The sequence below is a fragment of the Equus przewalskii genome, chromosome 9 (assembly GCF_037783145.1).
Source record: "Equus przewalskii isolate Varuska chromosome 9, EquPr2, whole genome shotgun sequence".
In the NCBI taxonomy this organism is placed as follows: domain Eukaryota; kingdom Metazoa; phylum Chordata; class Mammalia; order Perissodactyla; family Equidae; genus Equus; species Equus przewalskii.
In genome coordinates, this window is record NC_091839.1 from 58,745,142 (window position 1) to 58,762,344 (window position 17,203).

General features: G+C 39.3%; 1 protein-coding gene and 1 long non-coding RNA gene across 24 annotated transcripts in view; one reads left to right on the forward strand and one right to left on the reverse strand.

Annotated features, from left to right (window-relative positions):
* Nucleotides 1-8,835, forward strand: part of LOC139073639 (uncharacterized) — a 17,325-nt gene extending 8,490 nt beyond the window's left edge. The window contains exons 3-4 of the long non-coding RNA XR_011522622.1: nucleotides 6,299-6,414; nucleotides 8,702-8,835. This is a non-coding gene — a long non-coding RNA (uncharacterized lncRNA). The remainder of the gene's footprint in view (nucleotides 1-6,298; nucleotides 6,415-8,701) is intronic.
* Nucleotides 1-17,203, reverse strand: part of PPIL6 (peptidylprolyl isomerase like 6) — a 32,487-nt gene that overhangs the window by 3,038 nt on the left and 12,246 nt on the right. For 3 of the 23 annotated variants that reach the window (XR_011522602.1, XR_011522593.1, XR_011522604.1), the window contains exons 5-8: nucleotides 17,007-17,154; nucleotides 16,063-16,308; nucleotides 12,739-12,795; nucleotides 3,132-3,267 (exon numbers count right to left, since the gene is read on the reverse strand). Coding sequence is in view for 8 of the 23 variants with exons in the window: in XM_070559230.1 (XP_070415331.1) it covers nucleotides 3,132-3,267; nucleotides 12,739-12,795; nucleotides 17,007-17,154 (341 nt within the window). In the remaining 15 variants the exon portion in view is untranslated. Of the gene's footprint in view, nucleotides 1-2,094; nucleotides 2,195-3,131; nucleotides 3,268-8,109; nucleotides 10,195-12,738; nucleotides 12,796-14,273; nucleotides 14,315-16,062; nucleotides 16,309-17,006; nucleotides 17,155-17,203 lie in introns of those variants that run through there. The other 20 variants (XR_011522603.1, XM_070559230.1, XM_008520817.2 and 17 more) reach the window with 15 other exon arrangements.

The following is a 17,203-nucleotide window of genomic DNA, read 5'->3' on the forward strand; positions in this document are numbered from 1 at the left end:
GTATTCTCTGTCTTGGTGAATAGCATCAACCATCCAACCAGTTGCAAAATCTAGGAGCTTCTTTAGACTTTCACTGCCCAAGGTAGTAGTCACTAGTCACATATGGCTATTTAAATTTAATTAAAATTAAATAAAATTCAGTTCCTCAGTTGCACTAGCCACATTTCAAGTGCTCAATGGCCACATGTGGCTAGTGGCTATCACCGTGGGTAGCACAGATTATATTTCCATAACTGTGGAAAGTTCTATTAGATGCCACTGCTCTCGACTCTTCCCATGACCTCACCACCAGCATCTAAATAGTTATAAAATCCTGTTGAATCTAACTTCCAAATATCTCTTGAATTTGTCCCTTTAGCCCCTGCTCATCTGTACTGCTAGTGCCTTAGACCAGGACTTCATTTATAGCCTACTATTACCATCACTTGTTAACTGGCCTTTCCACCTTCATTTTCATCCTTTGTCAATTCAGTCCTAGCTTCTGCTAAAAAGAGATTTTTTCAGAGTGAGAACCTAGTCATGTTGCTCCCAATTTAAAGTTCTTCCATGGCTTCCCATTCCCTTTGGGTTGGGGGTCCACGCTCAGCAGCATGGCACCCACAGCCCTTTGGGCCCTGAGCCCTGGCCAGCTCTTCTTCTCCAGCCTCATTCTCTCCATTCTTCCCTGGGCACTAAGCTCTAGCCAGACCAAATGACTTACAGATAAGATGCTCTTCTTAGTCTTTTTTTCTCCTTCTTCTCCCCAAAGCCCCCGGGGTACATAGCTGTATATTCTAGCTGTAGGTCCTTTTAGTTCTGCTATGTGGGATGCCAGCTCAGCATGGCTTGATGAGTGGTGCTAGGTCTGCACCCAGGATCCGAACTGGCGAATCCCTGGACCGCCAAAGCAGAGCCTGCGAACTTACCGACTCGGCCACGGGGCCCGCCCCACTCTTCTTACTCTTTAGGGCCTCTCTGCAAAGGCTCTTCACTCTTCCTAAAATTTACTTTACTCATTTTCATTTCCAGCCTTCTCTAGCCTGCTAACTTCTACTTGACTTTCATCTCACCTTTTCATGAAGTTTTCCAAGACCCCTCACCTCTTTAGGGGTCCCTTATAATGAAATTAATTTCCTCCACCACTATCCCCAACATATACCCCTTGTGCCTATGTATATATGAATGGAGATTGTATGGCTTATATTTTGATGTTCTTTCCCTATGAAACCACTGAGCAAGGCCATCAACAAGACTGTGGGTCGATGCAGTCTCCCCTGAAGGGCATTCCCATGTCATCCATCTGAAAAAGGGGCAAGTTCATAGATCGGAAACTAGAGCTGGGAAGGAGGGTCTGTCTCAGATGAGAGGAAATTTTTGTATCTCTCTAGACCCTGCTAACCATGTTTGGGCTTTCAGAAGCTCAGATAAACCTGGAGATGCTCTGAGATGAGAGGGAAGAGAAAGCATCTTCCACTAGAGGCAGCCCTACAGCCGGGAAGGAAGGCGTCCCTGGAGGAGTTAGTTTACATTTGGTCAGATGATCTAGTTACCTATTATGGTATTACCTTTCTGCCTCTCCCCTAGTGTTCTGTAAGGTCTTGTTTCAATATTTCAGCCCAGACTCAGCTGTGATTTGGAGATTTAAGAGAGAAATTGAGATCATACTTGGGCTGGAACAGTAAGAGGTGCAGCGCCTCCCTAAGGCCAGTGTGGTGGTGACAACAAAATGGTGAGAGAGTCCCCTGGAGGAAGGTGAATCACATGGAAAATAGCAGTCCTCAAAAGGGGACCAAGTGCTCCTCCCTCCACCACCGCAGTGTAAGGATCTGCGTTCACTGTTACTGAAGGAGGTGGAGGGTGTTGTCCTCCCCTCTCTCTATTCCCAACACACTCTTCACAGAACTTGCATAGCCCACGTCTCACTGTCTTACAGTTGTTGGTTTTCTAATCACTATATGCTCCCTAAAGGGCAGGAATTGTGCCTCATCACTCTTCCCAGGACTGAGCACCATGACTGGCATATAGTAGGTGCCTAATAAAATGCAGGTTGAATGAATGAGTTAAGAGGCTAGCAGAAGTGAAGGCTGAAAAAAGATGGGCCAGACAGTGAAGGACCTGGAATGCCATTCTGACTTCAGGCTCTGCATCTGGGTGGAGGTGGTGAAGGAGGCATTAAATGTGTTAAAGTCGTCATGTCTGTGTTTGCAAAAGGGACCTTTTGGAAAGATAGAAAGGAAACTGTGAGGGTTATTTGGATTTAAAAATAATTGAAGAAGGCATTTTCAAAATCAGAATACAGCTTATTAGGACCAGGGAAAATGGGAGATAACACATTATTTTAGATTATGCATCTATTAACACAAAATCATCTCTTTAAAGAAATATCCTTCGGATGAACATATAATTTCTGTTTTTTCAACCTGGAAATATCACCTGCATTACACTGAAGGAATAATTATGGTTAAAATTAACACTGGCATGAAATTTCTTCATGGGATGAAGAGTCAATAATTATCCCTATGGAGTAGCTGGAATATTCTAATACTTATGCAGAGAAGTTCTAACACTTTACATCATTTCAGAGGAGACAAAGTAAGCTTCAACTTATATTCACTTCAGTAATTAAGTAGAGATATGAAACACTGGAGTGGTGAAAAGTATATTCATCATCCATTTTAGGCCCACATGCTAATAATAATTACCTGAGATATTTCCATATTTTAAATTGTTCAGTAAAAAAAAAAAATTACTTGTAACTTGCATAGTTTTTATCTGTCTCTTCACAATGTTCATGGACAATTACTTAAATAACTTTGCCTCACTTCTGCGTCTAAAGATATATACATTATTAAGCTATAGTATTATTCATAGTAATTAAGAATTGATAATATCCCTGAGGCTGAAGATAGAAGGATGGATGGATGGAAAGACAAAACATTATAATGGCCTAGATGGTTTCTGTGTTTTTTTATAGATGGCAAGCTTCTTAAAAAATACTTATTTCTAAAAATGTTTGTCTTTGTTTGAATTACTTTTGCTTTTGAATTCTATCTTGAGTTACCCATAAACTATGTACAATACTTATCCAAATCTTTTTGAACCACATTTTTACATATATGAATATTATATAGACAAACTTAAAGTGCACATACCCAAAAGCCACATATTTTCTATCTAGATAGGGAGTTGGTTGTAGTGTGATGTAGAATTGTGACCCATTGCTGTGACGGCCTTTGTTGACCATTCCAAGAACTCCCCTTTTATTATGAGGAATTGTAAAGTTTTCATCTAGAAAAGACAATAAACAGTAGGTCATTAAAATATTTCTATTATGTCCATTTATTGTAACACATAAAGCACAAGCAGAACCCTTGACAACAAGGGTTCTCAATTATATTTATCAATACATTCCAAATTGTAAATATTCTATTTGTTTCATATTGCTTTCACTCAAGTGGGCTGTTAAAAAAGATAATCAGTAAAGTCTTAGAACTATTTGAGCATTTACCTTTAGTTTATTATTACCATAGCTAAAACCAAGTGTGCTAAGAAAATTAATGATGTACAAGGAAGTACTTCAATAATGTAAAAGGAAGCACATACTTTGCTTAGGACTAAAGGTCAGCAAACTTTCTCGTGCTGTTTTGGAGTAGGATTTCATTCAAACTACCAATGTGATCGTTAGAAATGCCTTCTTTGAGAAGGCTCTCATGGACATGACCCTTCCCCTCACAGCATCTTGTATAGACCTCTACTGGAGTCTTCATAAGGCTCTGTGTAATTCTTTCCTCTCTAGCAGGTGAAGGCAGGGACCCTGTCTCATTCTAGCTTTACCCCAGGGCCTTTGAGCACATGACCTGGCATATGTGTGGCCTTAAATGTTAATGGTAAAAGGAAATTAATTTATGCTTGTTTTTTAGTAGTCTTTACATAAATTTTAATCTCAAACTTTATATGGATTGACCAAGATTTTATGGAAAGTGGGTTTTTTTAGTGTAAGGTTAACAAGTGCAAAGAATTGTATGGTGCTTATCAGGCTCCCATTTTCAGGAAGTATTCTTTCCAGCATGGAATCAGATCTGCCTCCAAATTCAAAAGCACAGAGGGAAGAGAAATTCAGTAAAAGTTTTCATTCAATAACTTTCTAAAATTCTGGGAGTAACTGAGATATGAATATTAACTGTCAATAAGATTTTCTTAAACTGCAGTTGCTGAGTATTCTTATTTTAAGTTTCAAAGCTAAGCCAATTAAACAATTAAGCCATATCTGTGGTGGTTACTTTTAGCTTGTTAAACTGCAAACTGAATAAAGACCTCTGAAATCTTATGAAATGCAAATAAAGCATTTTTGTGCAAATAAGTCTCTATAATTACATTGCTGCTCCATATTCATTTCAGTAGAATAGAGAAATAACCCATTAATTTCACTGAAAATCGCATGGAATAGAAATCTGCCCAAAGCAAAGATTCAGAGTTTTAACAAAATGGTATTTGTCTTTGCTCTTAGATATTATGATTAATTTTTCTTAAATTCTCTAAGTAATAGGAAAGAAAATTCATAGAGTTGTAACATTTTTACTAAAAATTCTCTGATTATGGGAGAACTTTTAAAGCAGTTAATCATAATAGCTATTTTAAAGATGCTACCTTTGGGAAAGCCCATGTATAAAACAGATACAATGGCCTAGAGTCCTCATCTCCTGCGGATGCCTCTTTGGCACCCCGTGGACCTCCTTAGAGGCCAGTCTGAAAACTGCTGCTTTTATAAAGGGACAGACATAAAGAATGTTTTTAAAAGGTATAGGTAGTCCCTGACAAATTTAAAATTCGTTGACCTAAAAGAAATGTGTGAAAAATAAATGCCTACGTTGTCGATTCTTTAAGTACAGAATGTTGACGTGGCACTTAAGGACCTGAGGCTGCGCTGCTCCAGGGCAGTGCTGGCAGAATACAGGGAAACCACTGGGTGACTGTGCCACAACCAGGTAAAGCCCTTGGGTGGAATTCAACCTGCCCGCGCCCCTGGCGGCATCCCATTGGGCGGAGGGGTGGGGCTCAGCCATCCCTCCCCTTCCAGTTCTCTCCAGAGTTACTGGTGGGGCCTTTGCCCGGAATACCAAGCTATGGTGGTGACCCTTCCCATGTAAACTTGACATGAGCTGCAGCTAGGACTTCACCAGCTCACTTAGAGAATGAAGTGGACCCCTAGTCATGCCAAGCATATTACCCACTTAAAGATGGGAGCCAGTGGCACAAGAGAGTTCAAAATAAATTTTTTTCTTTAGAGCAGTTTTACTGAAAAATGGCTATCCTAAGAGTATATTTACACTAATAGAGAAGTATTTTTCTGCAAGTAACCATATTAAAATGGAGAATGATGGGGCCAGCCCGGTGGCCAAATGGTTAAGTTCGAGTGCTCTGCTTTGGCGGCCCAGGGTTTCACCAGTTCATATCCTGGGTGCAGACATGGCACCACTCGTCAGGCCACGCTGAGGCGGCGTCCCACATACCACAACTAGAAGGACCCACAACTAAAATATATAACTATGTACTGGGGGGATTTGGGGAGAAAAAAAGAAAAGAAGATTGGTAAGTTGTTAGCTCAGGTGCCAATATTTAAAAAGAAAAAAAAAAAAAGGAGAGTGAAAATCCCAGATTTAATTCAACATTTGTTCATTCAACAAATATTTATTGAATGCCGACTGTGTTCCAAGTGGTGGTCTAAGGACTGAACCTTAACACTTTTGAGTTATATAAAAATTTAAATTTAGTCTCACATAGTCTCTTGTCTTCTTTTTTGAAGACAAGAAAAAAAACAGACCCTTAAATCAATAACCGTTTTTCCTTTTTCCCCCATAGTATTTGAATGGGATGATTAACTATGATAGATTATTTTCATTTTATCAGGAGCCCTGATAAAACTTTAAACAATCTACAAAAAAAATGTTTTGAAGGAGGAGGAATGGAAAAAATTTTATTGCTGGACAAAATTAGAAAAATTAAAAAAAAAATTTGTGGGCTGGCCCCGTGGCCGAGTGGTTAAGTCCACGGGTTAAGCTTCGGGGCCCAGGATTCAGATCCTGGGCGCACACATGACACCATTTGTTAGGCCATGTTGAGGTGGTGTCCCACATGTCACAACTAGAAGGACCCACAGCTAAAATATACAACTGTGTACTGGGGGGATTTGGGGAGAAAAAAGTGAAGAAAAAAAAAGAAGAAGATTGGCAACAGTTGTTAGCTCGGGTGCCAATCCCCCCCCCCGAAAAAAATGTGAGTGGTGACTAAATCAGCATAATTAGTAAAAATTTTATTGTAGGTCATGGGAACGGAGACGTGGACTCTCAATAAAGGGTAAAGGGAAGCGAAGGAAGTCTAAAGGCTACCTCTCATGACACTGTGACTCAGGAGATCTGCCTGCGTCTGCCACTTACAGTAAGATATTTCCTGCTCCGTGGTTAAAACTGCCCCATTTGTAACATACAACATTAAGGGGGAAATGTAACTGTTTGAAATAGAAATCAGAATTTATGTGCTGAAGAAAATCAGTTTCTGAATTTATTCAAAATAAAGCTCATTCTGATGGTTATAATGGAAGCAACTATTACAAGTCTAGGCACACTTGCATTCTTTCTGGTAAAAGTAGAATCAGACAGTTTGGGGTATTTCCATATAATTTTCTAAGGACAGTTAAATCAAGCGGACATATGACCTGAATCCTGCAATACCAATTTTTTAAACCTACTGCTCTAATTTTGTCATCATATTTAAATAATATTCAGCTTTTAACATTCAAATTAGGACTTGGGAAGAAAATTTTTTAAAAGTTGTGATTCAAAACAAAGCAAAACAGACGCCTCAAGTTAAAAAAAAATGATTAACCATCTTACAAAACAATCAACTAATTAAAATATATATAATTTATTTCATTCTTTTTAATTCACTGTGTTAAGCTTAATAAAAGTGAGTTTGGTGGTGGTGGTGGTTTGTAACGAGCCCTGGGTTTTCATTCTGCATCTCATGGAAAGAGAATTCAAGGAGAGAAATGCGGAGGAAGGACTGGCTGGCTGACGTATTAACATTCCACAGAGCGGGGGACAGGAGGGTGGACACCGTGCCGGAGCTGTTTTGAGTATTAGCCATGCTCTCTCTCTTTCAGTTACTCATCTTTCCTTCTAGAGCATCTCTGCTTGTCACTTGATTGATTACTGAATTTCTAATTCTGCACTGGCAGAGAAAGTGAGTAATAGTCTTCCCTGAACACACTGGGCCTGCCTAGGCACCAGAGGCCAGCCAGACCTCCATGTGGAGACTAAAGCCCCACAACAGTCTAAGGATGGGAGCAAAGGATACTCAACAGAGGCACCGGGATGTCCAGAGGGGCCGGCGAGAGAGGAGATGGGAGATCAGTCCTGTCTGAGAGGGCGCCTCCAAGCACAGAGAGTGTGGGTGATCTGATAATCGCCGTGGGGTGGAGAGGCACAGTGGATTCTCATTAGGGATTCAGGATGCCAGGAAAGCTCCCAAGAACGTCCTTTCCTCGTCTGCAGTGTCTTACTTTAAGACTCAACTCAGGGGCCGGCCCCGTGGCCAAGTGGTTAAGTTCACGTGCTCCCCTTCGGCAGCCCAGGGTTTCGCTGGTTTGGATCCTGAGTGCAGACATGGCACTGCTCATCAGGCCATGTTGGGGCAGCGTCCCACATGCCACAACTAGAAGGACCCACAACTAAAACTGACAACTATGTACTGGGAGGATTTGGGGAGAAAAAGCAAAAAAAGCAAAAAACAAAAAACAAAAAACAAAAAAGACAACTCAAAAGTTGCTCTGGGTCCCTGCCCCCAGCTCTCCCAGGCAGTGGTTCTTTCTTCGCCCACAGCACTCAGTTCTTCCTCTGTGGCAGCAATGGGTGCAGTGCCCGTAGCTTATCTGTTTAAACACTTGTCTGCATCCTTGAGGGTAGAAACTTTGTCACATCATATTTCTTTCCTAAGGTCCTGGCACCACGTAGGAGTTTAACGTGTTATGAATAAATAAATGAATGGTGCCACTTGCATGATTTCATTTGATAAAGCTATCTCCACATGAATTTAGAAGGAAACCACCTTTTACTTTTTTCCCCTTGACTCTGACCATTGGTTCAATATGATGGGTTTTTTTTTTGTAACCTTTTCATTGTATTAAAGACACCAAAAGCCACAGAAAACTAATGTATAGTTAAAGAGTTATTATAAGGCAAACATCCTTTTAACCACCACTCAGGCCAAGAAAAAGAACTTGGTCAGCCTCCCCTGAAGTCCCTTGTCCAGTCCCCCCCCCCCCCCCGCCCCAAAAGTAGCCATTCCCCTGACTTTTGCAAAGTCCCGGACCTAATGTTTCCTGACAGCTTTCCCATCCGAGTGTGCAGCCCCAGGCACTGGAGCTTAGTCTTCCCATTTTAAGACTTGTTAGGCCTTTTAAATCTCTTTTAATCTACAGTTCTACCTCTGTCCCTTTCTTTTCTCTACACTTTATCTGTTAATGAACCTGAGCTATTTAACCTCTAGAATTTCTCCTAGCCTGGATTTGGGGATTGCACACACATGGTGCAGTTCAATGTTTCTCTGTTCTCTTTCCTGTCAGTTCTGCTCCAATACTCCCGTGAAAATGCAAATTTGTTTCACCTTGATTGATATGTTTGGGAACGACTTGAACATAATGAATTTCATCCCTGCTTATGTGCAGTTTCCTCCAGGAGAAACACCAGGTGATGTAGAAAGCTGCACCCAGCTGAGCTGAGCTGACCTCAGGCATCTACCAGCTACCTCAGGTCTCCGCTTATGGACCACATTCACCCACATCTGCTGTTACAACTTGCCTCCAATTTAAGAGAAGCCTCCTTCTGTGACCTTCAAATCACTCACCAGCTGCAACTCTTCCCACGCCACCTCCACAAACGTCTGGGAGTTTTCAAGGTCAAGTGCCTTATTTATTATAGTATTTATATGCTTCTTGACCATATATGTAATATATATAAAACTGCATTACTGTTTTTATTAGGTTACTATCTTAATCAATGAGGAAGTTTTTTCATCTCATTTTTGCCATAAGTCCTGTGGTTTTTATTGCATGACTTCATATAGTGCAGAGGTCTTTAAGACCACATTATAGCAGAACTGGTTGTATTTCTTGCAAATTGGCAGCTGGGTCCAGAGGCGTAATCAGACTCGTTTCTCTCCCTTTGGTAACGTGTTCTTTCAACAGAAGGCTCTTAATGTCTGGTTGTCTCTGTTTTGAGCAGTTAGCAGATACCGATGCAGCAAATGTCTGGATCCATTATTTCACTGGGGGCAGCATAATGGTGATATTCTAATTCTGTTTTTTCCTTTTCATTATTAATTGGAATACTTTTATAATGAGATGTTTCCCCTTATCTACAAGTTGGTACAGTCGATATAGGAAAGGCAAGATAAATGCTTGATTCTTTCCCTATATTTATCAGTTTTCAAGATGATTAATTTGTTTCCTCTCATTTCCCCAAACATAAGCAATTAGGCTTTATTTTATAATGTAATATCATAAACTCATGGATTTAAAATATTTGTTGGGTTTCAGTCAACTGCAATTACTACTCAAATTACTCTATCTTTGGCTGGTGAGAGCCTCTTAAAATTGGCTCCTGAGGCCTTTGACATGACCCTAGTATATCTTTTATAGGGCTCTTGGCTGGCTGATGATAGCATGACTACATATGGGGTTCCAGGCTCATTTTGTAATTTCCTGTCCCAGAACTGGAATCTGCCGTTTTTCGCAGAAGCCTTGTTTCTTTAAGTGAGAAACGACATTTCAAAACAACAATCTAAAGCTAGGGATGTATATCACTACTGGGTTGGTTGTTGTTTGTAGAGCAATTCAGTGGATGAAGCTATATATATATATAGATATGATATTTCTTGAGTTTAAAGTATTTTGAATTCAGGGCTATGGGATATTGTACTTATTAGCCTCTATCATATTTCATGTGTATCTCCTTTATTCCACATTAAAAATCATGATTCTCGGGGGCCGGCCTGGTGGCACAGCGGTCAAGTGCGCACGTTCCACTTCGGCAGCCCAGGGACTGCTTGTTTGGATCCCAGGTGCGGACATGGTACCGCTTGGCAAGCCATGCTGTGGTAGGCATCCCATGTATAAAGTGGAGGAAGATGGGCATGAATGTTAGCTCAGGGCCAGTGTTCCTAAGCAAAAAGAGGAGCATTGGCAGTAGTTAGCTCAGGGCTAATCTTCCTCAAAAAAAAAAAATCCTGATTCTCAAGGACACAGGAAATGATGAAATGAGAATATTCCACACTTACTTACTTTTTCCAATATTACATATACAAATCTCAGAATAACAATATTAATAATGCCATCACCAGTATAATTATTGGAAATAGTTTAAAAATTTTTTGTACATATTCTCCCCATTTAAAAAAATTTTTTAAATAGTTTTTAAAAGTTTTTTAAACTCACTTTTAAAATAGTTAGACTAAGCTTATATATAATCATTATATATCATACTTTCATCTTTTTAATCCTCATTAAATTTTAGTTTGACAAGTCACTATATGATTAACACCCCCAGCCCTTACGTCAAGGTCTCTTTTGTAATGTGTTTGTGTGAAGCTCATTCTACAGCTGATTGCTCAGGAAGGGCTTGTGGCAACGCTATTCCGTGAAGCTTCACATGTTGATAACTCTGTGTGCCCTTTATAATTCAGATTCGGTTTGGCTGGATACAAAATCTCACATTTCCTTTCCTTGAGCATCATAAATATATTACTCCTTTTTTTCCTGGCACAAGAATATGATGATAATCTACTTTTCTTTCCTTTATAAATCACTTGCTCTTTTTGCCTAGCTACCCAAAGAATTTTTTCTTTTTCTTTAATGTCCAGTAATGTTACTAAAATACGTCTTGGTGTTAGTTGTTCTGGTTCAGTATTGTCAGCAGTGTGGTCTCTCAACAAGCAGTTTCAAGTTTTTATACATACATTGTTACTTGAAGTATAAACATACAATTAAAATGCATATATCCTAGAGATTCAGTTCGATACATTCTGACAACTGTGTACAGTTATGTTAACTGAAAATAAAATATAGAATATCAAATCCTTTTTTATTTTAGGAAAGTTTTTCTCAATTATAGTTCTTAGTATTTGTTCCATTCCTTTGCATTCATTTGATTCCTTAGGAACACTTATCATCCATATGTTGGATCTTGTCTTTATATCTTTAAAATTTGCCACTTTCTTGTAAATCTTTTTTATCTTTTTTTATCTTTTTTATCTTATTTTTGGTTTTTAAAAATTTCCTCTCTCTACCCTCTACTTTTTTAAAGACATATATCTATTGTATTTATTTGGTCTTGTGTTCTTTCTAGTTGTTCATTTCTGAAATTTTCTTTTATTGTTAATTTTTTCCTTAGTTCTGTAACCTCATGTCTAAGTTTTTCTAATTCTGATTTAGGAATTCTCTATCTTGTATCAAAATGTCTTATCATTTTCTTACCGTCTTTAAGCCCGTTGTGAAATCCTCAGTTTCCGTCTGTTCTGTGAGCCTGTCTTTCTAGTGTGCTTTCACTGTCTGGAGTGATGTTATTCTGCTCCATATTCTATTTCTTCTTCTAACGACCACGAAACATTTTGCTGCTTATTTTTATGTAAAAATTAGTTTTCCTGAATGTTTAGGAGGAAGTGTGGCTTTAGAAGGAAGGCAGCTTTTCTAAGGTCACACAGCCCCCTCTTGTGCCGTTTTCATGTAGTGTTCACCAGTATGGCAGCTTGCTTTCTGAGATTTCCTGGCTCTGTTCCCATTCCTTCTTTATCACTGTCATCCCTATATCCTGCCTAATTTTGATTCCATTGCCAGCAATTCCTTCTCAGCGGGCCTGTCCTGGAAGAGAGCGCTTTCAGATCAGTTTTGAGTTCACAGAGGTCAGACTGCTCCAGCCTCTACAAACCTCACTTGGGCCCCTGCACTCACCCAGTATTGGCTATTCTGGGGTTCTACTATTCTCAGGTCCCCCAGAGGCCCTGCTTTCTCCGGCTCAGACGCTGACGCCATGCAGATCTCCTGGATGTTGGTAGTTTGTCCTCATCTGTTTATACCTTGGAATTCATGTAGATACCTTGTCACCTAGTTTTATTGTAAATGTTATCCATGGGTTTTTAGTTTTTCTATCTAATTCTTTTGTCTGTTTTTATGTTGGGATTTTAAAAAGTTAAAAAACTACGTCACCGCCACTACCATCTTCCCAGCATCCTGATAGCAGTCTTAATAAGATGATTATCAAGATACCAATTCTAAGTATGAGAATGGCAAATGACAAGCCTTAAAAATATCAATTCCCTTTGACCCTACAATCCTTATTCTAGGAATTTATCCTACAGAAATAAAATAATTAGGCAAGTAAAAAATGTGTGTACAAAGCTGTTCTGTACTGGACTGGGGTGCCTCCCCCTGTTCCCCATTTTTTTTCGTCTTCTCCCCAAAGCCCCCCAGTACATAGTTGTATATTCTAGTTGTAGGTCCTTCTGGTTGTGCTATGTGGAACGCTGCCTCAGCATGGCCTGATGAGCGGGGCTAGGTCTGTGCCCAGGATCCAAACTGGCAAAACTGGGCTGCTGAAGTGGAGCATGTGAACTTAACCACTCGGCCACGGGGCCCCCCCAGCCCCACACCTCATTTTTGACTCCCACTTTTAGTATGTGTACTTGTAGGGTGTTACCTAAGATACATACCTTCAAATGTTGGTCCATAAATGGACTCTCCACCATCTCCTTTTCCAGCTACTATATCTGAGAAATAACAGTAAATAAACATTAGAATTCTGAGACCAAAAAGGAGAGTATAATAACGGCAGGGGAAGAAATGTTATAAATTATGATTCCCCTTATACCAATGACTAGAGTAAATCACCTAACTGTTCAATATCTATACCATGAAAATATTACTATAATGTTTTCACTTGTATTTTGTAAACATTTTTACATTCATGATCCTATTTTTTTCCCTAATAACTCTTGGAGGTAGATTAAAATTATAATGCAAAACTTTGAAATGATGAAGTATTAAAGTATAATGGTGGTCACAATTTTTAAAAATGTGTTCATATGAATTCTGCTTACTTCACAAGTTATTCCATAGTCCATCTTGCTTTTAGAAAAATGGAAAGATTAAGCAGAGAGGATGAAATAGGAACAGTAAGATCTTTTTAGAACGAGAATAAAAATAAATGCTCTAAAAAGACTTAATGTTCAAATTTTCGTTCCTTGGAACCCTATAGTGATAACTCTTTATTTATCCAGTATTTTGGAAATGAAGTTCCTTTGTAATGTAATGAAGGTTTTTTAAAAGGTATTTATATGACCTATTTTGTTATTGCATTATATGCATATTTTTGACTTAGGCAATGCTCCCTCTATAAAAATTCTCCACGTGCGTTATTTTTTTTTAATCTATCCACAGCTAAAAGGGAAGCAAAACTAACTCTAGTGAAAATAGAGGCGTCTGAGGTCCACTGTCCCCCCAGCGTCCCCATCAGTACTACTTTACTTCTTCAGCCATCTAGTCCACCCTCCTGGAACAGTGTGCAATAAATATCTGTTAAAGGACTGTGCCTTTTTAACTCAGTATGAGCGATTTATCTATAGGAAAGGTGTGCTATTTTAAAGAAATCTGATGCAACCACAAGCATGTGGAGAGAGTTTATACAGGACAGGGCGTGTGGCACTTACATTATACTACTCACAAAGCTGGTTCAAAAGCTAATTGATAAACCTCAAGTCACCAACCCTCCTCCCTGGTCCTCCTCCATGATTCACCCAGAGCCCTCGGCAGCTCTCAGGAGCATGCTGCAATGGCTGAAGCTGAAATCTGGGCTTGGGGAAGTTGAGGGTCCCCCAGCACCAATTCCTTCAGATCTTAACGTCTGCTTTGCTCAGGCAAATCTGCCCAGGTGGTCCCCTCCCCTACTAACACTTAACCACCCGTGGCTCTCCTTTGCCCTGTCTCTCCAACGCCATCATTACTCTTGCCCTTTGCTTCACATCGCTTAGCTGAATATCATACATCCATACCATTTCAATCAGTATTTAATACTTTTTTGGGGCCATAACCTACACCCTTGAATTCAGCCTTGTATATCTGATATTATTTCTATACTTCTGACAACAGATTCAGCAATGCAGACTAGTGATTTAAAGGAAACTTTCAAGTCAGATGATTTTGATTTAAATCTCCATGTCAGTTACCTTTTCCAAGCCTGTTTCCTCACCTGTATAGACAAGGATGATGGTGAGGGCCTCCCAGGTAGTTCTGAGGATTAAATGAAATCAGGTAGGTAGAGCTTACTGTGGTGCCTGGCAGTGTCATTGCTCATTCATTAGTGCCTGTGATTACTGTGCAGCATCACGGGCTTATAGAGTGCATCCTCTCGTTGCCATCATCATGCTCAATATGATTTTGATGATGATGATAAAATGTATGCAACTATATCTCAAGAGATTGTTCTGAAGGCAGTAGGCCCTGCGGGCACCACAGAGAGAGAATCCTGCCAAAGTGGCTTAATGACTTACTATCTTCTTTAATTTTGTAATTTAGAAGTGAATAGAATGTATGTTTCCTGTTGAGCTATCTGTTCATTTATTCACTGATTCATTCGTTTAACAAATACTTTTTAAGCATCTACTATGTGCCAGGCACTGTTCTCGATCCTGGGGATGCAACAGTGAACAAAATAGATAAAACCCTCTGCCCTCATGGAACTTATATTCTAGTGAAGAGAGACAGACAGTAAGCAAATTAACAAAGAATATACTATTAGTATTAACTAATTAATATTAAATATTAATAGTGTGTCCAGTGGTGACAAGTGCTAGGAAGAAAAATAAAGCAGGTGAAGGGATAGGAGAGCTCAGGGAGGGGGGTGAGGAGAGGTGTGTGGAGAGGAAGGTGGCAGTTTTCAGTGGGGTGGTCAGGTAAGTCCTTGCTGAGATGAACTCTGGGTAAAAACTAGAAACAGATCAGGGGGTGAAGCAAGGGGATGTCTGGAGGAATAGCTGGGTGGAGTGTGTCCCAGGCAAAAGAAACAACAAAAGACCTCAAGGCACACATATGCTTGCTGTGCTTAAGGAACAGCGGGAGGCCAGTGTGTGGAGCACAGTGAGTGAGAGGGAGATGTCAGAAGCTGGGATGCGCCTGGGGAAGAGTTAAGACTGTGTAGGGCCTGTTGATCCCAAAGGGCAAGCAATAGTGCCTGGAAGCATCCTAAGGCAGAGCACAAAACCACGTTTAGCTCCTGCACTCCAAAATTCTCCATGCAGCCCTGTGGGCATCTGATATCTGAAGGGAGAAGAACATTTACAGAGCTTGGTACTTTCAATAAATATACCATGTCATTGAATCGTCGCCACATCCTGTGATATTATAATTATCCCCATTTTATGATTAAGAAGCTGATTCAGAGATGCTAAGTGCCTTATCCAACATGGTATGACTTGCACATATCAGTTTGGATTTGAATGTGATCATCAGAATTTTCTTCCAAATTTTCCTTAACATTGCTGCCTCACTATTTGAAAACATGACCCAAGATCTGTGCACTTTGCCCTTTGGAAATTTCACTTCAAATAAACAAACAAATAACATGACCTACTTTCCCAAATTTTGCTCTGGGTCTCAGGGCAGGGATGGGGGGATGGGAGGAGGTCTAACCCAAAACCAAGAACAAAACAAAAAAAAAAACATAGTGTCTGGGAGCCCAGCATATAAGAGTCAACACTGAACTAAGTATCAGGAGACCCTGATACTGGCCCCCTTGAGGATTGTTTTACACTAACAAAAAATTGGGACCAATCTAAATGTTCACCTAATGGGAAATAAATTAAATCAATATAGCAACAGGATGAGAAATTAGGTAGAACCTAAAAACTTTATATGTTTATATACATTGACATAGGAAGATAAATACCATATATATTAAGTGGAAAAATAATGAGGTTAGATAGCAGTATTGCTGATATGATCTCATTTTGGAGAAACTGAGAGAAAAAATGCTGACTTACATACAAAATGCTTGGCTTAAATCTATATTTTTCTCCTCATCAGCCTCAGAATGTTCCAGATGGTAGAGAAATAATAAAAATTATTGCTTATTTCATCAAGTTCAAGCAAATCTCCTTCCACACTAAGCCAATTATTTTTAAACTGCTGCCTGATTGCTCTCTATGGGATGTCTCCCAAGAGGCCTCCAAAATTTAACTTTGTGCTGTTGGTCAGGCAACTAGTCTGTGTAAAGCCAAAGGACTGACCTGAAAAGAAAGCAAAAATGGAGACCAGGATGCTTTAGATCTTATTTTCAGTGCTACCAATGTAACATCTTTGGTGAGAAATAAGTTGTTTTCCATTTATTCTATTTTCAAATTCCCACCTTCAGTATGTTTCTTAAAAGCACTGTATTTTCTGGGCACTCTTATTCATTTAGGGGAGTATTTAAAACTACATTTTGATTAAAAAAATGTTATCCTACTTTTATATCACATTTTAATTTGGAATATTCCTGGTAACATACTTTAGATTTGTTTATTTTAATAATTAGAGAATATTTAAAAAGAGTATGAATATCTTAATTCATCATTTGGCCATATAAAATATCCTTTAAATATATATATATAACATCTAATATTAAATATATCTAATTCTATATGCATTTCATAAAGGCAGATAAACAAAACTTCGGACGTTCTGATTTGATGTTGCAATTAGGGTTGTATTTAAGATTTTATTATTATTATTTATTATTTTTTTTGCGAGGAAGATTGTCACTGAGCTAACATCTGTGCCAATCTTCCTCTGTTTTATGTGGGATGCTACCACAGCGTGGCTTGACAAGCAGTGCTAGGTCTGCAGCCAGGATTCAGGCCTGCGAATCCCAAGCCACCAAAGCAGAGTGCATGAACTTAACCACTACGCCACGGGGTGGCCCCTTGTATTTAAGATTTAAACTCACCTCCTCCTTGTATCCAGCCATTTCGTACTATTCGATGAAAGATTGAACCTGCATAATGTAGCCTGAAGCCACTTTGAGAAAATCCTGCTATTCCAGTACATAAGACCTGAAAATTTTTACATGTTTTGGGACATACGTCACAGTACAGCTAGAAAATAAAGATTAAAGATTTCAGAGATTAAATATTTAACATTCTG